The sequence below is a fragment of the Gobio gobio genome (genome assembly GCF_949357685.1).
Source record: "Gobio gobio genome assembly, chromosome: 8".
Taxonomy (NCBI): domain Eukaryota; kingdom Metazoa; phylum Chordata; class Actinopteri; order Cypriniformes; family Gobionidae; genus Gobio; species Gobio gobio.
This window is the reverse complement of record NC_137114.1, coordinates 21933061-21960919: the sequence shown is the minus strand read 5'-3', so window position 1 is coordinate 21960919 and position 27859 is coordinate 21933061. Positions and strand designations below refer to the sequence as shown.

Genomic DNA, 27859 nt, shown 5'->3' with positions numbered 1-27859 from the left:
TGAGAGCAGGCAATCTGTGAACTGATTTGGCTTGATACATGCATTGAAAATTATAATATAATTGGAATTGACCCATAGAATTTGACTATGGCTTTTAGTTTTTTTTAACAACTGACAGGGATCTAGATTCTAGAGGGATCAGGATCTAGACGTATCTAACAAAAAAAGGCCAAACTTTTGTAGCAATAATGGCCGCAGACATATAGATGAATTAATCTTCCAAACGATTCGATCAAATTAACATCCTTTTCACAAAGCCCAATTCAGCTCCAGACCCCAGGAAATCGACCATCGATCACGAGAGAGATGGGGGCTCGATTCTGCCCGGAGCTACTAGTTGTTAATAACTTCCTATGGACTCATGACCAAACTCAGTTAAAGAGGACAGAGGGCTTGTTGTTAACACAAGACAAAGAAAACAAACCAGATCTCTGTCTTTTCAATGAGCGGTAAAAGAACTCCACGTGACAGCTAAAAGTCCAAGCAAGCTCACAGAAACTGTTAGCTTATGGAGTGCATCAAATAACTGATTATTGGACTTTCATTCAAACAGCCTCCGACATAGCTTGTTAGTGTGTTTATGACTGATAAACGTGACTATTATGCATGGATTTTACTCCCAATACATGCAATTATGTAACTATTGAATGAGTGGATGAAAAGGCACGGTGTTTGATATTGTTGTGTTCGTAAGGACATAATCCAACAGATGAAATCTTTATAGAATTGATCATGTCCTTATAGTAAGAAATTAGGTCTAAATTTACTCTCTGCTTAAGAGCAGGAAACTAAATTCTATAGATAACCCAATTTTGTGGGAGGGGTGGAGACACAGTCACCCCTGAAGCCTAATTGGCCAGAACCCATCCAGGGGATGGGCAAATATTTGAGTTTAATCTCAGAACACGAATGAAGCGTTCAGAGTTTGAGTTCAGTTGAGTTGAGTTCGGTTCAAGTCAGCTCAAGTTCGGTTCGAGCGGGTTCGCGGCCTGTTCGCAGTTCAGAGATGAGCTAAGTCCTAGCAGTATGACCAGAGTGAGTTCTGAACGGAGAGCTCCCAGGAGACGATCTGACGATCGTGACAGACCAACATCAGAGAAAATGGGTTAACAACGATTTCATTCAGGCCATCTGCTTTTCTCTCACTTTCCTTTCTTTTACTTAAAGTTTATTTTATTTCCGTTAAGTCTCGGGTTCTGTTAAGTTTCGCCGCAAAAGTCTCTCAACAACGAGTTTCTAACAGCCCGCTCCAACTTCAAACAGCGCCCACAAGACTTTCATCCAGCCGCCAACACGCCACGTGATTGGCTTCCCCAGACGTCGACCAGACCTTCAGCGAATCAAAGATCCGGGAAAACCCTTGTCCAGCCAGGAAAAGGGAATCCCCCTTGTCAGACGACACACGAGAAACAAACGCAAGTAATGCCTCTTGATTCCAAGCTGAACTGGTGCATTAGATCAAATGTAATAACCCTGCCTAAGAAACGATAGGAGGTTAAATTACTGATCAATGGTTTCTTCAGGTCATGTGTCATAAATGCATAGATTGCTTAGGATTTCATAATTTCTCTCTCTTAGAAATTCTTTTCCTCACCTTCTTCCTTTCTGCAACGTGTGAATGTGCGAGTGCGTGTGTTTGTGTTAGATATTAGTTTGATGTGTTAGAGTAATCAATAAAGTTCCGTTTGGATTCAAAGATAGCTGTTCTTGTTATGTGCTTATCAATTTAATGTCTTGAACTGCCGATCTAAGTTACCTGGCTGTTAAATAGTGTTTCACTATTGTTCGGATATTAATATCCGCTGTAGAGTTGATATTTACGGCTCGTTCAAATGAACGCTGAACGAGTCATTTGCTCGGCTGTAAAATAGACTCTCAAAATTCCCTATGAATTCATTAATTCATTCATTTGAGCTAAATATACATGTTTCCCTTTAACGGAGCCCCCTTTAAGTTCTTACATATCGGCGGACGAATAAGTTAAGGTGTATTATATAGGTGTAATAAATCTGAATTATTTATAAATTATAGTGTCATTTGAGTCTCTTTATTTTTAATTCAGTTCCCCGTTGAGTTATTATTTTATCTGACTCATAGTCGCTACACTTTTCTAAGGTTTTTCAATGGGCTATTAAGTATACTGTAGATTTCAGTTCCTGAGGATTTAAAATCAAATGTCCTTTCTCTTTTTACATTAACTAACCGTTTAGATAACCGTTTTGGCACGTATTAACATTGCTGAGGCAGCTGAACTGGTTTTGAAACTGAAAAACAAGTTTATGCATGAGCTCTTTATGGTTAACAGACACCTGATCACAACTTTCACTTGCAGGTGATGTTGGTAGCACAGTGCATAGTATTGACAGGAATCTGCCATTTAACTGATGATGAGTTTTTTAAATATTTAAAGGAGTGATTAAAAATACAAAGAATCTGTTAGTATAACATGTGTGATTGTTTTTAATCCATTAATCCATTATTGGCTCCCAGGTGCGACCTACATCTACACTACGTCTCTTAAGAACTTCTTAGTTTAATATAATATTAAACTTGAGAGACTTAAAATAATTATTAAAATCAAAAGAGACATTAGGAATACAAAATGACCTTGTGCTGCTCACACAGAGAACGAAACATGAAACTTCACTTTGCCCTCAGACAAAACGATCTGTCTAGGAACAAATTATAGATTAATGAGAGCAAAGATCAGCCGTTAGATCTACACAAGACGAGACGGTTTAACCACTACAGAGACATCAGAGCCAGCGGCAGACGGCAGAAGGACTGGCCGAGGAAAGGCGCCTCTCGGCGGGCTCAATGATCGATTGAGCGCCGCTGAACCACTGGAGCTCACAACTCCGAAAATGGCAGATCAAATTTAAAAAAAAGGCGCTCTCTTTATAAATAAACCACAGATTTTAGCTTTAAACAACTTCATTCACTCCTGAAAAGGACTTAAAACTATATTTTGTAAAACATTAACACTACCAGAGGACTCTCGCTAAGGACCCATTCGTTTAGCCACCAAAGGGCCAAGCTGGTATCAGACTTTTGCCGAATCCAGTCGGTAAGACAGCGATAACATCTTTTTTAGATATAAAGGCTTCGAGTGTTGTTCTTTGCTCTGGTTTTAACGAAAAGGAGAAGTTTAAATCTGCAACATTACCTAATTGCAACCAAAATACAACGTTGTGAAACGTTGTAAAAACGTTTTGTGTTTGCTGGGTATACCCAATAAACACAGAACGTTCCCCTAACGTTCCCATATGGTTCCCGTTTGGTTATTTTTGTAGGGAACCAAATAAGAACGTTCTGGGAACGTTCTCTATTGGTTGTGTTTTTGTAACCAAAAGAGATCCCTGAATCCCTGCAGGTTATTTTTGAGGTGTTATTTTATAACCTAAAGAGAACCTTCCCAGAACGTTCCCTGCAGGTTATTTTTGTGATTTATTTTATAACCTAAAGAGAACCTTCCCAGAACGTTCCCTGCAGGTTATTTTTAGATTAAATTTTTTTATAATATATAGGCTACGCAGGTTTATTTGTATATTTCGTTACTGCGCGCCTCTGATCTGATCTCCAGCACGCGCTTTCTTTCGTCATCCACAGAAAGACGCGCACTCGCGTAATTTAAAAATTAACGGTCATTTCGTTTTTACCGACTAACTAACATTAGTTTATCGATCTTTATTTAATAATGGGTTATAATTAATAAATATACCAGTGTAAATAGTGTGATTTCACAGAGATTTGACAAGTAATTGAAGACAACATGATGTTAACCGAGGAGATTTGGTTTACTGACCAAAAGAGAGAAGGCTACGTTCCGTTAATTCAGTGGTAAGAAAATAATGCAGTTATCCCAGTTAAAGTAATCTTTATTCATTATTAATGTCTGTGAATAAAATTCATATTTTAAAACCACATATTGTGTTGAAGTCATTGTTATTTGGCACTTAAACGTACCTAGTTGTGGTAGTAGGTGTCGTCAGTGATACAAGTTACGAAATGCATAAATTCAATCTTATTTAATCCTCCATATGAAGGTTTATGTGCTTGAATTATTTCTATTGATTAAATAAGTTCAAAACAAGACATGGTTTGTAGTAGGCTACTGATTATTGACGTCCATTCATCCGTTTTCCATGCCGCTTATACCATATGGGACGCGGGCATTGCTGGACGATTACTGACACACATATTTTTGATGTTCCATTCCCTAATGAGACTTCTTTACTCAGTGGGCAGCTCTCAGACTCCGCTTTTTGCTTTCTAGCAAGACACATTTTCTTTGTATTTTCAGAAATCCACTTTCTTCCTACCATATCTGACAGAACTTCTTCCTTGAGTGTAATGTCTGGTTCGGATGAAATAGGACAGTATGATATAGACTTCACGTGGATGCACTGAAACCCCATTAAGCCACTTCTTCTGGAAAATTCAGAAGCCCGTTTGCATTGCTCCAGCTCACAGCTCACATGATGGTTGTTACCCCAAGTGCATTTCTGCACATGTATAGGGTTACTAAATCCAGAAAAAGTTCTTCCGACAGCGAAAATGCCATTTTTACGGTCAATGCATTGGGATGGAAGATGGTGATTTGCCGTTACATCGACATTTACTGATGTGTGACGTCTTTCAATGTGTTTTTTGATATTTTTCTTATTCACAATCAAATTACAAAACAAGCATGTCGTTTTTTTGGGCCTTGACTTGAGTATTTTTGGGTTACTCATACAGGTGGTTTGGGCTGGAGTTGATGAGATAGGTGTGTCTTCACTGTCAGAAAGTGTAATGACTGTTGGATAGCATGCACGGACGCTGGAAGGTTCACTGACACTGGAGGTTGCACGGACGCTGGAGGGTTCACAGATGCCGGAGGCTGCACGGACGCTGGAGGGTTCACAGATGCCGGAGGCTGCACGGACGCTGGAGGGTTCACAGATGCCGGAGGCTGCACGGACGCTGGAGGGTTCACAGATGCCGGAGGCTGCACGGACGCTGGAAGGTTCACAGATGCCGGAGGCTGCACGGACGCTGGAGGGTTCACAGATGCCGGAGGCTGCACGGACGCTGGAGGGTTCACAGATGCCGGAGGCTGCACGGACGCTGGAAGGTTCACAGATGCCGGAGGCTGCACGGACGCTGGAGGGTTCACAGATGCCGGAGGTTGCACGGACGCTGGAAGGTTCACAGATGCCGGAGGCTGCACGGACGCTGGAAGGTTCACAGATGCCGGAGGCTGCACGGACGCTGGAAGGTTCACAGATGCCGGAGGTTGCACGGACGCTGGAAGGTTCACAGATGCCGGAGGCTGCACGGACGCTGGAGGGTTCACAGATGCCGGAGGCTGCACGGACGCTGGAAGGTTCACAGATGCCGGAGGCTGCACGGACGCTGGAGGGTTCACAGATGCCGGAGGTTGCACGGACGCTGGAAGGTTCACAGATGCCGGAGGCTGCACGGACGCTGGAGGGTTCACAGATGCCGGAGGCTGCACGGACGCTGGAAGGTTCACTGACACTGGAGGGTGCACAGACGCTGGAGGGTGCAGAGACACAGGGAGCTATTGACACATCAACTAACCCACATTTCTGCACATGGATCAAAAACAAATTTTGCCGAGTAATAATCCTTGCACAATAGCAGCAGTGATAATGATGACTTCTGCAACATCCACTGTGGCATCTGTATATTTTATACCCTATAAACAAATAGAAATACAGATTTACAAACTACTCATACATACCTTACAATGGCAAAATTAAAACTGTAAACAAATTAACATTGGAATTAAATGCTTAACATTACAATTGTCCAGTGGACAATTTGAAATATTTATTTAAACTGACAGATACCTCCATGTTTAACAGCTGTCTTCTCGTGTGTTTGCATATGTGCCACAACATATGCATACTCTCCCATTTTGCTGCAGAACTGGCATTTGTAGTTTGGGGCTTCAAAAATTGGATTTTTTAAAATACCTTCCCTACAAACTGTTGGGTGAAGCTGGAAGAAAATAAATTAAGAATTACATTTTTTACACACATAATTTGATTTGATGGTGGACGTTAGAATTACTGGTATGGTACATTCTTGTAAACATGCACTAGTAATCAAAACAAAGAGTCTTGCATTATTCTGAATGCAGATGTGTGGGAGATATGTGGGGGAAAATAAATAACGTTACACGTTACATGTTACAGATTGGGCTCCCAAGTTACCCTAATGTTTACCCTTAACTTAATTAAATTAATACCGCACGTTAAACCTCAGTTCAAACAACCACTAATATTATTTTTTTAACGTAAAGCTAACGTTACGACAAATTTAGTGATTCATTGCGCTAGCAAGCTTCTGTTCTGCCCGCCAAGTTAACGTTATGCTGCCTTCACGTGCTATCAGAAATGTGATATTTACAACTTCTGAAATCGTGATCACGAGCTCATAGCATTCAAGTTTCGAAATGGGAGGGTGTTCATGTACATTGTTATACCAAGGAAACTCTATTTGTGTATTTACGACAATTCTGAGAGCACGAGAAGGCAACATTATTATTCCGCCAGTAAAATATTGCTTAACAACGCTAAGCGAGGACGGTTGAGTTTTAATAGATTATGAACTCCAGAAACAATACCAAACTGTGTTACTACTGTATGAAAATGACTTATACAATTCAATTTAAACGGTTATCTCTGGAAAATATTCTTACCGTTGTCTCCATGGTTGTCTCTAATCGAGTTGCCATCTTGCCAACAAAATCTCGTTCTGACTTCTCGTGTGATTCGGTGTGATTTGGACAACTTCAAGTTACGCCCCCTTCAAGTTACGCCCCCTTCAAGTTACGCCCCTGTCTTGCAGACCGCAGACAGACCCATCTCCACAGCAGGGTAAATTATATCGGAGTAAATAGGTTAGGGGAACGTTCCGGGAACGTTCTGAGAACGTTCTGGGAAGGTTAGGGGAACGTTCTCCAAACCAACAGGGAACGTTCTATTTACGTAAAGAAAACTTTCCTGGCTAACCAATAGAGAACGTTAGGATGTCTGTTCTGGGAACGTTCTGGGAACCAGAAACTACACTGTAAGCCTGTACAGGTTGCTTGAACTTAAAGGGGGGGGGGAACACTCAGTTTCAGTCAGTCTCATGTCAATCTTGAGTACCTATAGAGTAGCACTGCATCCTGCATATCTCCGAAAAGTCTTTATTTTTATTATAATTATAAAAGAAAGATGCGCTGTTCCGAGTCTTTCCGGAAAAAGCCGTGCGGCTGGGGGCGTATCGTGTGGGCGGAGCTAAAGAATGTCGAGCGCGCGCCGCTGTTACTGTGTTGAGTGCGTCTGAAAGCTGCGTCATCCCTAAAAGCGGGGAAAAACTTTATTCAACATAAAAAATGGCTTTTAATCAGATACAGCCATACATCTATGATCCGGAATCAGACCCAGAGGCTGAAGTTGAACAGGAGCAGCAGCAAAAACGACTAGAGCAGGACGTCGACTATGTGGTATAAGTTACACTAACTATATAATATGTTTAGCGGCTTGTGTTATTTAGAACACCATGTCAAGCGCGAGTGTTACAATGTGTGTGTGTGTGTGTGTGTGTGTGTTTACGCGTGGTTTGTGAAGACATGATTTGTAGTAAGCGGACTGGTTTTGCACGTCAGGCTAGTGTTTACATAGAAAGACATGGAATAGGGCTCGGGCGTATGACGTCATTACTTTGCGTGGCGGCCATGTTGATGGCCTCATTTGCTGCTACTCGGACTACTGCGCACTGTTTATAGACGTGCTCCCTCTCAGTCGTGTGTCTTAATTTGGCGTTATTATTGGAAACCATGGTAAACCGTTGCTGCATTGTGGGGTGTAACACTAGATCACATAATCGCCATGGGAAAAAGTTCGAAAAGGGATTAACTGAGTCGTCGGCTCGCTTGGATCGCGCTTGTAAGACAAACTGTTACCTGGGGATATGGTGTTGGCTGATCGCGGCTTTGACATAAAGGACAGTGTGGGACTTATGTGTGCCGAGGTAAAGATCCCTGCTTTCACAAAAGAACGCTGTCAGCTGATGCAAGAGATGTGGGGAGCACAAGAAAAAATGCCCACCTCCGAATTCACGTGGAAAGGGTGATTGTAACCGTCCGCAACAAGTACACTATTTTGTCAGATAAAGTACCGATTCACATGGTGTTGCCAAGCAAGGACGAAGACATGACATTCTTCTATAAGATTGTGTATGTATGTTGTGCTCTGACAAACATGAGCCCTAGCGTTGAAATAAAATAAATGTGCATTAAATACAGCCATAAGTGTCTGTTGCATCCATACCCACAATCTTCAAAATAAATATACTTAAATCAATATAATGTGCAAAAGCAAGAAGTGTCACACAATCGCAATAACCGTATAATGTGCAAAAGCAAGAAGTGTCACACAATCGCAATAACCGTATAATGTGCAAAAGCAAGAAGTGTCACACAATCAGATATTTTTCAGTGTTTATTTGCAAGTAGTGCAACCCGAGAACACAGAACGGTGCAGAATGCTTCAAGGTAAAAGGTTAACGTTACATAGGCTTCATGGTCTGCAGCTCCTGAACCCATCCATTTGTGAACTGCAAATTTCATATGAATCCAAACCGTTAATAGTTCCAATTTTGTCCATATACCGGTCCCTGGCTTCCCTATTTAACGTATCCCGGTAAATTCCACATCCTTTTCGGGATTTTAACATAGTTTTTCTTTCTCCCAACTCTGCTTTTCCTCGTTCGATTTGCTGTATGTTTACATTCGCGAGGCCATCAACATGGCCGCCACGTCCCAGAATGCAACGCAGCGCCCGAGCCCTATAGTAGCGCATTTGAATGAAGAACCGCGCTTATTTAGTTCAACATATTTCCCCATTCTTTGTGTATTGTTGTTTGGAGTGCTTTTACAATACACAAACATACACATATAGTGGCCAGCTAAACAAATGTACACACTATACATCGCATGCTCCATTGATCAATACGTGATCATGTTTGGGCTACTTGATGGGCATAGGCAAAAACAGACATTTGAAGCAGTCAAACCTGCGGTTCCAACGTTGGGACCTTTATCGTTGGGACCGCTCCATCCTTCAGTATTAGGCGATCTGAAAATCCGGCGTCGAACTGGGCCTTGTTTATAAAACAATCGGCACCGAAATGCAGGGAACAGACATAAATATTTGCGCAACTCAGTTGTTGATCCGGAAAAGCAAATTCCATCTGTACGAGCCAGCGCTCTGATGGGCGTAGCCTATTGCTTTCACGCTCTCTCTCTCTCTCGCGCGCGCTCTTCCGGTAGAATTGTCCGTACGGCCCATACAAGGAAATTCCGCCCTGTTGACGTCAAGCGGACCCATGATCGAAAAAAACTTTCCGAAACTTATGACTAACAGGAAGTACTAATTTTGGCAAAGAAATACTCCCATCAAACGTCCACCTTAGCTTATGAAACGGTGTCCATGTTTAGCATGGGAATCCAAGTCTTTAACAGTGCCAAAAGATCAGTATGCATGAAACAGCATTTCACCCCCCCTTTAAAAAATGTATGGAAACTCGTTGCCCTAAAAAAGTTAATTTTGTCTTGTTGAAAAAACAAAACATTTCCAGTTTAATGTACTTAAGATTTCAACAGCATTTAATTAAAAACTTTTAGTTAATTAAACTAACAGTTTTTAATTCAGTGGTATTGAAATTTTAGGTCACCATGATGGAGATTAGTGTTCATTTTAGTTGGGCTCTTGGCCCTTGACTCTTTAACTTTAGTTTTTCGCTGACTGCTTTAACTGTGTGTTTATAAAGCACATATGTTATGGCAAGGAAAAGCAAATTGTAAGAATAAAAGATAATTAGTCACAATTCAGATGCATAATTTATTCATGCCGCAATGCATGCTGGGACCATCATCAATAAGCCAAAGTCACCCAATCACATTTTCTCTTTGGCTTGTCTTGGCATGACTAAAGTGTTTTTTTTAAACACACAGTTAAAGCAGCCAAAGGAAAAAAAAACTAATGTTAAAGAGCCAAGGGTCAAGAGTCCAACTAAAACAAACACTTATCTCCATCATGGTGAAACAGAAATAAAGTCAATTTGATTAGTAATGCATGAAGCTGGTAATGCTGTTTGTGGAGTTGTTTAATCCTCCTCTGCTGAGATCTTCAGAGATTTAATGTCTTATTTTATCTTCAGTTGATTTATTTAATTATTTCAAAATGAAAACCTTAAATAAAGTCAACAGTATCGTAAAATAATTTTTTGAGTGTAAACACAGCCTAAACTTACATTTTGTTTTACTGGCTAACTGTTATACATCTAATTTATTAGGGATTAATAATGTATTAGCTGTTTGAGACCAAAATGTAAAGTTACAAGGCCTATACTCACCAGCAAAATAGGCTTTGTTAAGTACATTTAATTTAAACAATTAAATAGAATGAAAAAAATCATGCAAATCGTACAACAAACGAAAAACATGGAGTAGTTGAACAAATCTTTTGGAGTTTATGTTTATTGTACCTAAATAATTTGAACTAAAACAATTTAAGGGATAACAGTGTAACGTTCCCAGAACGTTCTGGGAACCAAAAATTGTTATCTGGGATAGCATGTGGCAGTACGAAAAAAAAGGAGTTTTTTTTTGCTGTGTGGCCGGATGGAGGAGGGAAATAAATTAACCGGAAATAGGAAATGTGTGTATATAAGGAGGAGTTACAGGAGGAACGGGAGGAAGGAAAAAAAAGAAAGAGGAGAGAGAGAGAAGGAAAGAGAGAGGGAGAAAACCCGCATACCTGAGGAAACCGCCTAGTTGGTGAGACTGAACGCATCACTGCTGTTTGGGCCAGTCGGGTCGCTGAAGCGGACGCGAGTTTCCATAGCGATCTCTGTAGTGCGGCATGCACTCACGGCTGCTGGTTGCAGAGTGACGACGTCTTTGTGGCTGACGAGAGCGAGTGAGCTGCTCAGGTGAACGAACTCCCTGTTTAAACTCCCTTAGCGTAATAGACTCCCACAGACAAAAAAAACAGTTTCCTTCCTGCCATTACCGGCCCGAGCTCAGCGCTCTTCACGCACACACACAAACACACGAACTACACCAACACGCAAACATACCTGAACTTTCAAGCACGCCCATTCATCACATCACACCAAAGACAAAGACTTTTGTTTAACTCCAGGTGTTTGGGTTGATTTAATGTGTAAACATTTTTGTAATTTTGTAAAGACCTGATTGGTTGAATTTCCTTTTGTTATTTAATTTGCTCGCATTGAGAGACTGAACGGTTGAAGGTGTTGAATCTGCCAGGAGTATTCTAAGCGATACTTGCATCAATTTTGACTGTTATTTTTTTTTCTTATTTATCTATTTATTTACTTATTTATTTTTGTTTTCATTGTAATTATTGTTTTCATTGTGTTGAACAAATGAGTTTTTTTTTTCTTTTAATTTAAACCAAGGTGATCTCTACATATATATATATACTTTTCCTTATTACTGTTTCCACCTCTTGTCGAGGGAATCATGTGACCCTTATTGGGGTTTAATTAATTGTCCAAATTATTTATTCACTTTTTCTTTTCTTTTTTTTGTGATTTTTCTACATTCATTCTTTTGAAAATATAGAAACATTTCATAACATGAAACTGAACTTCTGGATTATTTTTGCTTTCGTGTTAGTTTGGAAAAAATATAACCATGAATATGAGATATTTGTTTGAGACTGATTTATGTTTGTAATCGGTGGCTAATAGAGACCTTCCGGGGGTAAAAAAGCAACAGATAACATTTATATTTCGACAAGAGTAAGCTTGTCTGGCGCCCGAACTGTGTATAAGTTAAAGTAGATATTATATTTAATTTTTTTTGACCTGCCACCGTTACAGAAGTGGCGCCCGAACAGGGACTTGAATTTTTTTTGGAAAAAAGAAAACAATATATCGAATTTTGTTTTGATGAAGACTTGAACTGTGGGGAAAAATTTGTGAAACACCCTCTACAAACTGTGATTGACAATTTTGTTACCTTTTGGGGAAAAGTGTATTTGGTAACCTGTGTTCTTTGAACTGTGGGGGGAAAAGCCTGTATTTAAGGAGAGGTAACCATTAATGAGGACAATTGAAGTGGGACTTGGTGTTTAAATACTTAAAAGAAAGAGAAAAAAAAAAGAAGTCAAATTTATGTATGTGGGTTAGACTTGTTTATTGAACACTGTTACAACATTGTCATATTGTTGTTTTATGCATGTTCTGATTGTTTCCTGACACACATACACCTTCCATTTGACATAACATTGTACACAGTTCATTGTAATTGCAGATATGACCACTACACCATCCCCTATGTCCACTTATGTGGATATTGAAGCTCCTCCAGACGTTGCAACCCCTACATGGCCAACTGTCACACATCCTCAGGTTACCCCTGGTCATCCTTTACCACGTGTTCCATACACCCAAGTGCCTTCTAGAACCAGCTATCCTGAATCACATGTCCAGTTTAGCACTCCAGTACAAACTCTTTCCTGGGAAGAGGGGCCAGGCCCCATGCAGCTATGCACATCACCTGACCTTTCTTCTTCTTTCTCTGTGACCCAGCAGGATTTGCCCGGTGTACTCCCAACTCCTGGAAGAGAAATGCACCAACTTACTTCAAGGGTTCAAGGTAATTGGGATACACTTCTGGATTTTGTAAAAACTCAAACAAAAGCAGTCGGTGAACTTACCCAGGGGCTGAAAGCAGCTTCTTCTCAGCACAGTGACCAAATTAATAACCTCTCTACCAAAGTGAGGAACAACACAAAGACCCTGATGTCATCAGAATATTCCAAACAATGGCAGGACATGGCGATCATCTGAAAGATCAATATAAGGTAATGGAAGATAAACTGTACCACACAACACAGTTGAAGAGTGGCCACTGTCATTATCGGATATATATGCCCAACAGTCTGATTTCGACAGTCTTGAAACACTATCATGCAAACCCATTAAGTGGTCATATGGGTATTTACAAAACCTACCAGAGGCTGCATGAGGTGGCTTTTTGGCCGGGGATGTGGGCGGACGTTAAGAATTACGTCAAAAGGTGTGTGAAGTGCCAAACTCTAAAAAGCGAAAATCGTAAACCTGCAGGAAAAATACAACAAATCAGCACCTCACATCCCAACGAAATGTTAGGGGTAGACATTATGGGACCAATGCCCCGCAGTACCCAACAGAATGAGTACCTTCTTGTCTTTGTGGACTACTTTACCCGCTGGGTGGAGCTGTTTCCCATGAGGAAGGCCAATGCACAAACCGTTGCGACGATTTTCAGGAGAGAGATTCTGACACGATGGGGTGTTCCGGACTTTATCTTATCTGATAGAGGTTCCCAGTTCCTTTCTGCTGTATTTAAGGAGTTGTGTGGTAAGTGGAGTGTCTCACAAAAACTCACCACTGCATACCACCCACAAACTAATATGACAGAGAGAGTAAACAGGACCCTCAAGTATATGATTGCTGCTTACGTAGATGATAACCATAAGAAATGGGATCACTACTTACCTGAGCTACGATTTGCAGTCAATTCAGCTGTCCAGGAGTCCATTGGCATGAGTCCCGCAGAACTCCACTTGGGGAGAAAATTGCAAGGTCCAATGGACAAACTGTTGCACGGTAGGAATCTCTCTCCCGATCTACCTTCCTATGATGTTGTCAATAATCTTGTCCAACTTCAAGTAAAGGCAAAGGAGTGCTGCAAAAAAGCCCAAAAAAGACAGCTTAGGAATTACAATAAAAACAGACGGGAGGTGTTCTTTAAAGAAAAGGACCGAATATGGTTAAAGAATTTTCCCCAGTCCAGTGCACAACATTACTTCAGTGCAAAACTTGCTCCAAAATGGAAGGGTCCTTACCGTATAATAAAGCAGCAGGGTCCGTTGAATTATCAAGTGGCATTGGAGTCCACAGGGGAAGATGTTCGCACTGTGCATGTGACTAATTTGAAACCATGTTACCCCACATCAGAGGAGTTGGAAATCCAAGAGAGGCAACGAATCCTGGAAATTTTCCAAGAATCCGCTAGTGAGGATGAAGATTTCTTAGGTTTTTAATTCCCACTTCTCACTTTTTGTCTTACAACCATGGGTTGTTTTCTCCAGAGGGGGAGAGTGTGGCAGTACGAAAAAAAAGGAGTTTTTTTTTGCTGTGTGGCCGGATGGAGGAGGGAAATAAATTAACCGGAAATAGGAAATGTGTGTATATAAGGAGGAGTTACAGGAGGAACGGGAGGAAGGAAAAAAAAGAAAGAGGAGAGAGAGAGAGAAGGAAAGAGAGAGGGAGAAAACCCGCATACCTGAGGAAACCGCCTAGTTGGTGAGACTGAACGCATCACTGCTGTTTGGGCCAGTCGGGTCGCTGAAGCGGACGCGAGTTTCCATAGCGATCTCTGTAGTGCGGCATGCACTCACGGCTGCTGGTTGCAGAGTGACGACGTCTTTGTGGCTGACGAGAGCGAGTGAGCTGCTCAGGTGAACGAACTCCCTGTTTAAACTCCCTTAGCGTAATAGACTCCCACAGACAAAAAAAACAGTTTCCTTCCTGCCATTACCGGCCCGAGCTCAGCGCTCTTCACGCACACACACAAACACACGAACTACACCAACACGCAAACATACCTGAACTTTCAAGCACGCCCATTCATCACATCACACCAAAGACAAAGACTTTTGTTTAACTCCAGGTGTTTGGGTTGATTTAATGTGTAAACATTTTTGTAATTTTGTAAAGACCTGATTGGTTGAATTTCCTTTTGTTATTTAATTTGCTCGCATTGAGAGACTGAACGGTTGAAGGTGTTGAATCTGCCAGGAGTATTCTAAGCGATACTTGCATCAATTTTGACTGTTATTTTTTTTTCTTATTTATCTATTTATTTACTTATTTATTTTTGTTTTCATTGTAATTATTGTTTTCATTGTGTTGAACAAATGAGTTTTTTTTTTCTTTTAATTTAAACCAAGGTGATCTCTACATATATATATATATATACTTTTCCTTATTACTGTTTCCACCTCTTGTCGAGGGAATCATGTGACCCTTATTGGGGTTTAATTAATTGTCCAAATTATTTATTCACTTTTTCTTTTCTTTTTTTTGTTATTTTTCTACATTCATTCTTTTGAAAATATAGAAACATTTCATAACATGAAACTGAACTTCTGGATTATTTTTGCTTTCGTGTTAGTTTGGAAAAAATATAACCATGAATATGAGATATTTGTTTGAGACTGATTTATGTTTGTAATCGGTGGCTAATAGAGACCTTCCGGGGGTAAAAAAGCAACAGATAACATTTATATTTCGACAAGAGTAAGCTTGTCTGGCGCCCGAACTGTGTATAAGTTAAAGTAGATATTATATTTAATTTTTTTTGACCTGCCACCGTTACAAGCACCAAAAACTTTTGCATAGTCCCCTGGTGTTACAGGCATCTTATAATGTGCCAAAAACTCATTGTAAGTGAAAAGAAAGCCATTTGAATTAAATAACTGATCTAACTGATCCACCAATATAATGCCATTATCAAACCATTGTTTCAAAAATAATGATTTGCATTTATATAATATATCCCTATTGTTCCATATATAGTACTTATGTGGTGAAATATTGTGTTTGTAGATCAAGGACCATGATAAAAAGGCCTGACGATGAAATTCAGATAGTTTCACAGGTATTTTGTCAATACTATAATTACACCCATGAAGAAAATCGATATTACCAAAGTATGAAAAAATATGGGAGGGGATAAAATTCCAAATAGAATTAGGATTTCTAATAATTTGACTAAGCCAATTAACTTTAAATGTATTATTCAACGTTTCAAAATCCAAAACATTTAGGCCGCCATTTTCATATGAATTCATAATAACTGTTTTTTTTATGTAATGTATTTAGTTTTTCCATATAAAGTCAAATAGTATTTTATCGATCACTTTACATATTTTTTATTAAGATGTAAAGCTCACATAACATTACATCCGGTACCCGCACACAGCCTATTACATCATCACGTATTACGTATTACGTATCACGTATCACAACAGCTGGCTCTGATGTCTCTGTAGTGGTTAAACATGAGATATAATTTGTCTTGTGTAGATCTAACAGCCAATCTTTTGTCTCATGAATCTATCATTTGTTCCCTGGCAAATCGTTTAGGCTGAGGGCAAAGGGGATATATTTTTAGGATATTTAACTTTACAGAGTTGTAGCCTACTAGAGTGCTGACTTTGTATGTTCGACTGAATTGTTTGCTTTATTTATTGTATAGCTTCTTTTACCTTTTACTTATACTTTTATAATGGCCATTATTGATCACACATAAACTGACATTAAACAAAAAGAGACTGGGTTCTGTTTTATGTCATATTTAATTTTATAGTGATAATCATATGCACACATTTTGCCTGAATCACATAATAATGTTTAATATATTTTTGAATGTAAACTAAAAGATGCAGTGGCTCTATATGTGATTTATATTTAGTTTTGTTATAAATATACATTCATTGAAGATAATCAAGGTATGCGTTGCCTGAACCACATTTGTGTGGCTATTAATATGTTTACAATTTTTTTTATGAAAAAAAGAGGCAGAGACTGGTGTTTTATTACATATTTTGTTTTATTGTAGCCTAAAATGTAGCTACATATAGAGATAACCGGAGTGAAAGCGCGCTGAGAACACTGCTGTTCCATTAGCAGAGTACCGGACTTGTGTCCTCCCGTCCTCGGGAGTTCTTTCTCGAACTTGGAAAGTTTGAACTACCAAGGACGCAAGTCACAAGTTCGCAAGGAAATCACATGACTAAAGGGAACAGATGGCAACCCAGGAAACATAAACATGACATGAAACCAAACACTAGACATTACAGAATCGGCAAGCATCATAAATATGGTTGTCAGTGCATGTGACACTACATATAATGTTGGTTTTAAAAAGATTTTATCAATAAATAGGCAAGAATAAACCTGTGTCCTCCATAGTTCCTGTTCATTCCTACAACAATGCACTTTAATGCAACAATCTCGTAATCATGACTTCTAAAGTGGGAATTATGACATTTTCGATAGCATGTGAAGGCAGCATTAATACCCAATACACACCTGCGATGGCCGACCCCTCGCGTTTAAAGATTCAAATAAAAAGAAGTGCGCAAACAGCAGTTATAATACAACTCTAGAATCCACGTACAAAATAATAAATAAATAAAACACTCACAACAGCCGCGTGACAATTGGTGAGTATATTTTAGTTTTTAGGGTTTTTTATTTTATTTTGAAGCATCTAGAATTATTTACCAGCATGCAATAAATCAAGCATACTGCATTAGTTCAGGCAGGCCATGTAGTCAAGCTCCGCTCTCAGCTGATTGTAAAAAATTCCAACCCCGCCCATATCAGCTGAGCAACAATTATGATAATGTCGGATCCTTTATCGTCAGCTTATTACTAGACTTAACTGTTGTCTCGTATAGGGATGAAACGGTATGGAAATTTAACATCACGATTATAGTGACCCAAATTATCACGGTTATCAATATTATCACGGTTTTGTTCAAATGAGATGAAAGCGTTCAAAAAGAACAGATGCACAAACTTAAAACATTTAAACAAGTTTTATATTTGAAATCAACAAACAACAAATAAATCAAGCAGCTCTATGCACTTTTTTAAGCTAGATTCTTTTCAGTAGGATTTCCTTCCTTATAATGGCCGTCATCAATAGCAACGCATAACGCATAAATAATAATAATTTGTCGTAAATATAATCTCTAATATTATCTCTGTAAATATATTCAAGCAATATTCTCATCAGTGTTCAGCAATGATGCATTTTAATCTAGCACATTTTTGTGTAAGAGCCCAAACAGTAGGCCTATCCTAGTGAAATATGCATATTTCCATATGATTTGACAGTTTATTTTATTAAATATCAAAAGGTATGTATCATACCTGACACCTAGATGAACACCTTACAGTCAGTTTTATGACTGTCATTCCCTTCAAATGCTATTGAAGTCAGAAACGTGTAACGTCAGTAACGTTACCAATGTTGTGTGTGTCCATAAATTCGCCTGCGTTATGCCAGTCATATCAGATGCGCTGTGGTTCTGCTGTTTGTTTTAAACCATTTTCGCTGCTGAAATAGAACAAAAACAGTCGACCACGGTATGATGAATGAATCTCCTGCGTACATTGCACGTTTATCTCTGCTTTGAGTAGATTTCAGCGAGTGAGAGCGGCGCGCGCTCTGAACAAAAACTCCGGTTGATATGAACGCCTCTGATTATGAGACGACGTCGCTTTCATAAACTCAATAGAAACACGTGTAAGTGGTTATAATGCGCAACGCGATTATAACAGATGGCTTTTGAGAAGACTATAATAAGTTCAACAGTCAGAGTGGCAATAGTGTGCAGCGGTTGTTAATGTCAAGCCCTGATTATTATCCCTTAAATGTCACCCTAGTCTTGTCTGAATGTGTTCGTTCGCGTCACGTTATTATTTCCCAGACGTAGTTTTGGTATTGAGGTCAAAGTCCACTTGCCTTGCGTTCGTAGTTTTGAAGTGTTTCCCCCTATTACAGCGACTTTCTTCTGGCATGTTCTTCAGACAGGGTGACTTCGATTAAGTTTCCCTCAGGACTTTTGTAAAAGCCAAAATATGACCACACCTCAGATTTGGTCCTTTTAGAAATCTGAAAAATCTCCAGGCTCTGTCACTGCCTTCTGACATTTATTCCCATTCAAAAGACGGCAGTGCGCTGCGCCAGACTGACGCTGACTGGACATGATTTACCGCGAGTTTTCACAATCGTGATAATCACACGCGGTTTTAATGATAATTAAATTTTATACGATATTACTAACCGTCACTAAATTTTATCGTGGTTAATCGTGAAACCGGTAATCGTTTCATCCCTAACGGGCTGTAAGTGGGTTTGGTCACGGGTTCCATGTTGGCCCCAGCCACTTGTTCATGTGGGTTTTATGCAGGATTTCACAGGGTTTTAGCTGGGGCACAACTAGGGATCATTCACATGGGGCCCCATTAAGGATCATCTGGGTTCCATCTAAATGAGTAGCAGCACCACACAAATACATTTTAAAGCATTAGAGCACACAGTGAGATTAAAAGTTTTTCAAATTTCAATTTTATTGAAACTACCAATCACATTATGCTATATTCTGACATTTCCGGAGACAATATTTAAAGAAGCTGTTTAAAGAGTATCTTTTAAAAGGTATATACCTAATGTTTAAATAAATGCAATAATTAAAGTTAATACATATTTTGAACCTGCATTTAAACAGTCTTTACTCAAAGCTTTGGGCATTTGAACAGGAAATACAGTGAAATGGTGTTGTCGACCGCAATACCAAGTCGGTACTGTAATTTAAATAATGTGACGCTTTGAGTGTTGTTGAGCAGAATCGTAAATACTTCTGATTGCCCATTGTGCTCACACACTCATCAAATATGTCTGTGATTGGCAACAATGACCAGCACTTCAAAAACATGTTGTAAATATAAATCAATTATGCTTTTCACAGAGCGCTTAAACAGATACACACGGGAGTGTTTGAATGCAGGTGCCTATCAGCCTACCGGTCCGCTGGTTGATGCCTGCTTGTGCTTTCAAATGCTCCCGCTCCCGCTTTGAAAACACTTTCAAACACTTCTTTCTGCTTTCAAACGCTCCCGTGCGTTGATCATTGTATCCAATCACAGACACAGTCTCCGAATGTTGTTTTATACAATCGTGTGCTATGGGAACATTAAAGGTTCTGTGGTGAATCAGCTGAAAACAGCCGCGACCATGTAAATACATCACGAGGTAAATTGGAAAACAGCAATACACACAACTACAAACTTGTCACTCTACACTCTAAAAAAAAAAAGGTTCTATATTGCACCAAAAATGGTTCTTGGCTCGTAATCATAGGGGAACCTTTTTTAGTGCTATAGCACCAATTTTGGTGCTTCAGTGGTTCTTCAGCGGTTCTTCGCCGGTTCTTTGACTAAGGTGCTATATAGCACCTCTGAAGAACCGCTGAAGAACCACTGAAGCACCAAAATTGGTGCTATATAGCACTAAAAAAGGTTCCCCTATCATTACGAGCCAAGAACCATTTTTGGTGCCATATAGAACCTTTTTTTTTTTTTTTAGAGTGTAGGGTAATTAAATTATAATTCAACAAAACAGCTTTAAAGCCTGGATGAAAATTATGTCATCATTTACTCACCCTCAAGTTGTTCCAAACCTGAGTTTCTTTGTTCTGCTGAACACAAAAGAAGATATTTTGAAGAATGTTTGTAACCAAGCAGATAGAGCAACCATTGACTACCATCGAATTTTCCCCTACTATGGTAGTCAATAGTTGCTCTATCTGCTTTCTTACAAACATTCTTCACTCTATCTTCTTTTGTGTTCAGCAGAACAAAGAAACTCATACAGGTTTGGAACAACTTGAGGGTGAGTAAATGATGACACAATTTTCATTTTTGGGTGAACTATCCCTTTTAAGGACAAAGCTTTTTTTCTCTGTAAATGTTTTATGAACTTTTTAATAGATCTAATGAAATTTAACAAAATGTTATTTCAATGAGAACCTCATGAAAGATATATATCATATCAGTGTGTTACATAAATTAGGTGTTAATTCTCGAACATTTTTTATTGTTTTTAAAGGGAAATGTTCTCAATGTTTTCAATGAAAAGTTTTTTCAATTTCAAATGTTTTTTTGTGAACGTTTACTCACCCTAATGTCATTCCAAACCTCAATGAATTTCTGTCTGTGTAACATAAAAGAAAATAATTTGAGTCTTTTTTTGTCCATACAATAGGCTATTCAATGGTATGGCCTATGGTTTGGTTGCCAACATTCTTCAAAATATCTTCTTTTATGTTTCACGGAAGAGAGAAAGTCATACAGGTTTGGAACGACATGAGAGTGAGTAAATGATGACAGATTTTAAAAGCAGTAAATTCACTTTAATGTATCCTAGCTCAAAATCAGTGTTTTACTGTCAAGTGCATTTCTGTGTGACAAAAGTGCAATATTATGTTTGTTATCTGCATTTGCAGTAAATTCCATAATATCCATCATTAGTTGTCCCTGTCCTAGATTTATTTATGTACTCCAATTTAAGGCCCTAACCCTAGTTAAAACATTCAAGAGGAACTCATGGGCCGGATGGGCTGGGTTTGCCAGGGCCGAATTTTAGCCCCAGTCCAGCCCTGCTATGTGGGGAGGAATGTGTGATATATGCACTTAATATTTATGTGCACTAGATGGTGCTCTAGTTCACTCCTTGTATGTTGTGATGACGTATAAACAGCAGAGTGAGTTCCCAGTAAGCAGAAGTTAACATAATTGTCTCAGCGTATCTTTCATGTTATATGATGAATTTAACAGTTAATCTGTACTGAAAAGTTACATTTTCTGCCAAATATCTCATAATTACTGTAGGTTTGAAACTTGTAAAAGATAAATACAGACCTACATTAATCACATAATGTCAGAGACATGATTAGGGTTTCTATTTCAGTAATTACATGACCATTTACCCAATAAATATTTTAATACACATTAAATAATGATCTGAGTTGAAATTATTTTGAGAACAGATAGTGGGCTGTTTCTGCTTCAGAGCAGAAAATAAAAATAGGATAATTCTAAAATAAAGTTAAAAATAAAAATAATAATAAAAGTTGCATTTGTATAATTTACAGCTGCAGTTATGATAAATAAAATTACAGTTATGAGAAATAGTCTCATTTGTGATATACAAAGTTGCAATGTTTAAATTTTTACTCAAAAATTGACAACAATCTAGTATCAGTTTAGATGGTACCGAAAGTAATTATACACACATGGTAGATAGTTATTTTTATATTATAATGATGATAGATCATTATTATACACTAATATTTGACAGAATCAAACATTTATGCAATGGATAATGGTGCCATTTGTGTATTTGAAGTGTTCAGATGCAAAAGCCTCTAAAAGCCACTTCGGCTGTCAACTGTCAACAGACAAGGGGGCAATTTCGACTAAATTACCGCAAGCAGTAAGTAGTGATTTTATCCACTTTAGTACTCTACTGTCAAACTGTAATGTACAAAAAAAAACATATTTACGCGCTAGCAAGTTAACAGAAATTTTAAAAATAGTCCTGCACGCGCTCCTTCCTATAATGGCAGTGAATAGCGACCAGGAAAAAACATAAAAAAAATTATACAAAAGTATCATGCAATGATATAGTGAGACGTGCGCCATATATGGAAAGTGTTCAGGTGATATACTATAAGGTTTTGCGAGAAAGAAACCGTATTATTCAGTGAAAATACTGAGCTTGGTTGTTAGTGTTCCTGTGAGTGCATGCTAGTCGTCAGCAGGTGCTTATGCTTACTATAACTTGCACTGTTGTCATGGTACCCAGGATAAGCACACACAAAATCAGGCTCAATAGAAACAAATGTGACTCTCGTCTTTTCTATAAGGTATATGATAAGAAATAATACTAATAATAGTAACCTCCTGAAGTAAATGTTGTGTGCCGGTTGACAACATTGCGTGAGTGGCTGCTGACGCGCAGTGAAACAGCCAATCAGAGCAGAACTCCACATTACTATTCATGACCCTTCCGAATAAGGCAAAAACAGACCATTTCATTCTAGGGACAATTTCTAGGTTTGTAAATGGACCTGTAAAACCGTATCTGGACAATTTTTGCCCTTGAATAAGCCACATACCCTCTATGTAGATATCAGAGAACAATTTAAAGGGGTGGTAAAACACATTCTTTTGAAGGCTTGATTGTGTTTGTGGGGTGCACTGTAACATGTGTTCATGCTTCGTTTAAAAAAAAAATTGCCTTATTTTTCATATATTTGACCTTTATTCTACACTGCTCTGTCCCTCCTTGTAAAACGGTCTGATGCTTTCCGGGTTGTATGAAGCCAGTCCCTCAAAAATACGCAGTTGGCTCTGATTGGTTAGCTGGCCTAGTGTGTTCTGATTCGCTATTCGGCTGTGCTTTGGTCGGCGTCAATAAAACCATATGAGAACATTTGAGTGAAGATGATCGAGCAGAACCTGTTCAGTCCTCAAGTGTAAAGACTGCGGATCTATAATGATCGCTACTGAATGGCACTGTTACTTTTGTATTTTTAGAACGATTATAGCCAAATATCTGTCGCAAGAACTAACCCAAAACGAACACTAAGCACTGGCTTTACTAGTAAGTAAGCCAAATCACACACAGAACCATGTTTAGCATGCCTGAAGATAAACAATACATAAAAGCTCTAATCAAAGAATCATTTACACTAATGCCAGGTTCGCTGTTGAGATTTTAACGTTAGTGTTTGTAATGTTAGGTGTTCGTCGGATAACGTTAAGTATGAATGAGCATTTAACAGACTGGTTTGCAGAACAGCGCTGTCATCTGTTTACTTCCTTGCTACAACCTATTACAGGAAAACACATCGATGAAATATAAATCAGACTTACAGGTTGTGGCCCGTAAACAGCTTCTGTTTGTAAATCCAGCTTTCAGGACAAGCCGTTGTGCATATCCTGTATTGAACTCGCGAAGTTTGTGGAAGTTTGTGTTGTCCTCCGTGAAATGTGCAGCGCGCGCGTCGTGCATCCACGCACCGGCAGTGTTTTTTTCACGCAGCTGACGTTGTGCAAATCTGGCATTGAACTCGCGAAGTTTGTGGAAGTTTGTGTTGTCCTCCGTGAAATGTGCAGCGCGCGCGTCGTGCATCCACGCACCGGCAGTGTTTTTTTCACGCAGCTGACGTTGTGCAAATCTGGCATTGAACTCGCGAAGTTTGTGGAAGTTTGTGTTGTCCTCCGTGAAATGTGCAGCGCGCGCGTCGTGCATCCACGCACCGGCAGTGTTTTTTTCACGCAGCTGACGTTGTGCAAATCTGGCATTGAACTCGCGAAGTTTGTGGAAGTTTGTGTTGTCCTCCGTGAAATGTGCAGCGCGCGCGTCGTGCATCCACGCACCGGCAGTGTTTTTTTCACGCAGCTGACGTTGTGCAAATCTGGCATTGAAATCGCGAAGACGGTGGATGTTTTCCTCTGTTAGATGTGCTGCAGAGAGCCCTGCGCGCCTGATTCCCCGCTGACTCAAACACATGTGCATATAACATGCTGTGTGTTAAACGCTCTGCAACGCACCACCGTCCCAAGGAAGGCTGAACAGAGCAAGTACCCCAGACCTGCAATCCGGATGGAAATAACAGCGTTTCCTCGGCATCGCGGCAACAACACTCCAGCCTAACTAACTTATACCACAACAGCGCCGCGATACAAAATGGCCTCACCCTCCCTTATTTAATATTCTCGGAGGAGGGGTTTATGTAAATATTGAGCCTGTTGATGTCACCAACCCTGGAGGAATGTGTGTAGTCGCCTACTGGCCGTTTGCTGTAGTTCTTAGAAACTGATTTCTTTAAAAGCAAATATCTCCCTTTGCTTTAAACTTTGAACGTTGTAACTTTGCAGATGTTGTTTATGCTCAAGCAGCAACATTACACGCTAGCTAAAGTTAGAATAGTGAAATCGTGGTTTACCACCCCTTTAAAATATTTTTTCAAATCATTCTAGGGCACCTTTAATATAAATCATAATTTCAACATAATTTGAACTTACCCTTGTTGTCTGTCTGTTCATTCAATCTCTCACTGGTGCTCCCTACGAACCTAGAGTCCTGGTCCATGTTTCCTATTGTAAGGCTAGCCTGGGTGCCCGTTAAGTCGCAGTATCCTGGTGACCTGAAGGAGGCGCCACACTCACAAAAGATGATATTTTGAAGAATGTTTGTAACAAAGCAGATAGAGCAACCATTGACTAACATATAGGGAAAAAGTATGGTAGTCAAAGGTTGCTCTATCTGCTTTGTTAACTAACACGCCATTTCCAAATGACTTATTTTGTGTAGAACAAAGAAACTCATACAGGTTTGGGACAACTTGAGGGTGAGTAAATATAGTTTTCATTTTTGGGTGAACTATCCCTTTAACCTTTAATTCTAGTGATAGTTTACTGAATTACTTAATTATATGGCACATCAGTCTTTGCCATAATCTAATGGAATGATGTAAAAAAGCCATGTGACTGCAACCAGAAATGTTTCAAGTAATGGCACCTTGTAAAGCTTATATAATACAAGCACAGAAATGCATGCCGTACATTTCTTGGGCTGCTGATGAGTTACAAATTTGTGAAGAGGCCACATTAACAAAGGTTTATAGATATTCATGCCTTTGTGTTTGGTGGTATAGGAAAGTCATGTACATGTTAACAATGTTATGTAAAACGAGAAGCATTATAACAGATCTGTGTTAATAAACAGAACTGTCACTAATTAGGGGTTCAAGCATGAAATGCTGAAACCCTATTGTAATTGTAAGGATTCGTAAAACGCATCGTGCAGGCCAAACCGTAAGGCCTAGAGACTTGAAACCTGGCCAGATGGTAGGCCTCAACTTGGGGACAACCTATCAGAGTATGACCCCGAATGGCCCATAGGTGGCGCTACAGCAACCAAAAGTCAAAATTGCTCATAACTCTTAGACTGATTGTCCCAGGATCAAGTGTCTTATATCGTTGGAATTCGTGGCTCAAGCCGGACAAAATGGCTATCTCCGATTTGCTCGCCCTTCTAGCACCAATTTCGAGTAAATTGCATTTTTTTTTTTAAACATATTTTTGCTGACTTCTCCTAGGTTTTTGGCCCGATTGGAACCAAACCACTGCAAGACTATTCTCTGGAGTCGGACAATCAATAATCATCCAAAAAATTCAAAATTTCAATTAACGGTCGATAAGGGGAACCAAAATCTTTGATGGCACCAGTGCCATTTTTACTAAAATGGTTATAAATTGTGAACGGAAAGAGATTTTTTTGCTAAACTTGGGATACATCTTCGTGAGCTCATTCTGAGATCACTTGAAAAAAATCGCAACAATTGGCCACTAGGTGGCACTATAAAACGGTTATAACTTGTGAAAGGAAAGGGATATTTTCGCAAAACTTGGGACACATGTTCATGAGCTCATTCTGAGGTCACGTGAAAAAAAATCATGACAATTGGACACTTGGTGGCGCTATAAAATGGTTATAACTTGTGAACGGAAAGAGATATTTTCGCTAAACTTGGGACACATGTTCATAAGCTCAATCTGAGTTGACATGAAAATAATCGTGACAATTGGCCACTTGGTGGCGCTATAACAGTGAAAGAAATCATGAAAATAGCTATAAGCGCACCCAACCGTTAGTCTACTGAAAATTGGCATGCAGTGTCTTTGTCCAGGGTGCCATGATAAGTCTATGAGAACATTGGTGTATCTCAAAAAACTCAGTATACGTCATTGGCACAATGCCTTGAAGGAGCCTTAGAAGTTTCAAGCCCGTGTTTTTTTCACAGGAGGGACCTCCTAAGAATCCTTGCCGAGTCCAACAATACCAAACATGCCAGGTTTTGCCTTATGGTTTTTGTAAGTGTCATTTAGAGCTTTAAAAAATTGTGGTTATCTTCAAAGCTGTTAGTCTGATCGAGACAACAACAAAAAAACAAAGGAAATTTGTAAACATAGGTAAATAGCTAAACAATAACGCCAAAATGTTAAAATTATGATAGGAACTGACAAAAAAATTAATTAAATCCAATCAATTTCACCCATGGATCATTTTGATGCTCTCACATGTTTGAAACGAACAATGATGGATTGTGATGAAATTTGTTCTGAATTGGGACTGGCGAATCCCCGTCCATACTGTCAATGACCGTTCGCAAAGACCCGCCCACTTTAGTTACTGTTGCTATGTCTGACAAGCAACGCCAATCTCACACCACACCAAGTTCTCACGCATTGAAAAATACATTGCGGATCAGAGAAAAGACTGCGTGCTGACAGACAAGTACTTTTGATATGAAACAAAGTCTCACCTTTCAAATGTAGTCAATATTTAGAGACATTTAAACAATAAATACCATTTTGTGACTCTTTAATGTGTCTGATATATTGCTGTAGACTCGAGGCTCAGTTAAAGCTGCTTGTGAACCGATCATCTCTTCCTTCTAGTTAATTTATATCATTAAAATAAACATGAATGAACATAAAAGGAATGTTGTTTTAAAGTGCTAAGACGTCAGTACACTTTGTTTTTCAAATTTAATTCCTCCTATGTTAATCTACTAACTTTCCTGACTGCTTTGTTGGACAAAATGGCGGATTATGATTAGTCAGATCGCCTGTCAATCAAACTCCCTCCACATATATACAGTATGGGCACACTTTGAGTACTACTAATAAAAGTGGTGGAGATCAGGCAAGACTATAAGAAGACTCAGGCAAAAGGTGCTATAACTGTAAAAACGCTTTAAAACCATATATTTCCTATGGTAAACTGCCTGTATAGGCTGTAAATTGACTTTTTCATCTATGATGGCAGTTGTTAAATGCTTGCTAAATAAAACTTAATGTCTTTTGATGCTTGTGTGCTTAAAGGCCTTAACTGCTTGAACCCCGATAAATGCTGCTTGCAGCTTTAATTTTTAATTGTTATTTCTTTCTTTCACAGGCATTTTTATCTGAAGTGACAAAAGGGATGAAACAAAAGTATCATAAATGAATAAGTAGTAAGTATTAAACCAGAATGGTACACATTTTACTTGCTGAACATAAACAGTCTAGTTGTGCATGATATCTTGCTCGCTTTATGGATGATTTTTTGTTCTTTATGCCTTTA

The 27859-nt window shown here is 39.2% G+C and overlaps 1 protein-coding gene and 1 long non-coding RNA gene across 4 annotated transcripts; both read right to left on the bottom strand.

The window, feature by feature from the left end:
* Window positions 1-3516: 3516 nt before the first annotated feature.
* On the bottom strand, window positions 3517-11130 carry LOC307130612 (uncharacterized protein). Of its 2 annotated transcripts, none has more exons than XM_079823683.1 (3): window positions 10821-11130; window positions 5859-6009; window positions 3517-5704 (listed from the first exon to the last, which is right to left on the bottom strand). In XM_079823683.1, the coding sequence occupies exons 1-3, from the start codon at window positions 10854-10856 to the stop codon at window positions 4119-4121; spliced, it is 1773 nt and encodes a 590-aa protein (XP_079679809.1). In that variant the 5' UTR covers window positions 10857-11130; the 3' UTR covers window positions 3517-4118. The 2 variants fall into 2 exon arrangements, with proteins under 2 accessions (XP_079679809.1, XP_079679808.1); XM_079823682.1 differs by lacking the exon at window positions 10821-11130 and adding an exon at window positions 6713-6885 and having other exon boundaries at window positions 3861-5704.
* A 497-nt stretch (window positions 11131-11627) lies between these two features.
* Window positions 11628-14658, bottom strand: LOC307130615. 2 transcript variants are annotated; one of them, XR_013817062.1, is made up of 7 exons: window positions 14366-14658; window positions 13926-14215; window positions 13576-13765; window positions 13257-13416; window positions 13050-13155; window positions 12753-12881; window positions 11628-12652 (listed from the first exon to the last, which is right to left on the bottom strand). It is a non-coding gene; the product is annotated as an uncharacterized lncRNA (long non-coding RNA). The 2 variants fall into 2 exon arrangements; XR_013817063.1 differs by having other exon boundaries at window positions 13257-13485; window positions 14366-14629.
* Between the last annotated feature and the right edge of the window lie 13201 nt (window positions 14659-27859).

What these genes read in the sequence shown, in the direction of transcription:
- LOC307130612 (XM_079823683.1), bottom strand. Translation starts at nt 10,856, where the DNA reads ATGCGTTCAGTCTCACCAACTAGGCGGTTTCCTCAG. An exon ending in CAACTAGGCGGTTTCCTCAG is followed by an intron (nt 6,010 to 10,820) that starts GTATGCGGGTTT and finishes ATTTTCTTCCAG; the next exon opens with CTTCACCCAACAGTTTGTAG. An exon ending in GACAGCTGTTAAACATGGAG is followed by an intron (nt 5,705 to 5,858) that starts GTATCTGTCAGT and finishes ATTTGTTTATAG; the next exon opens with GGTATAAAATATACAGATGC.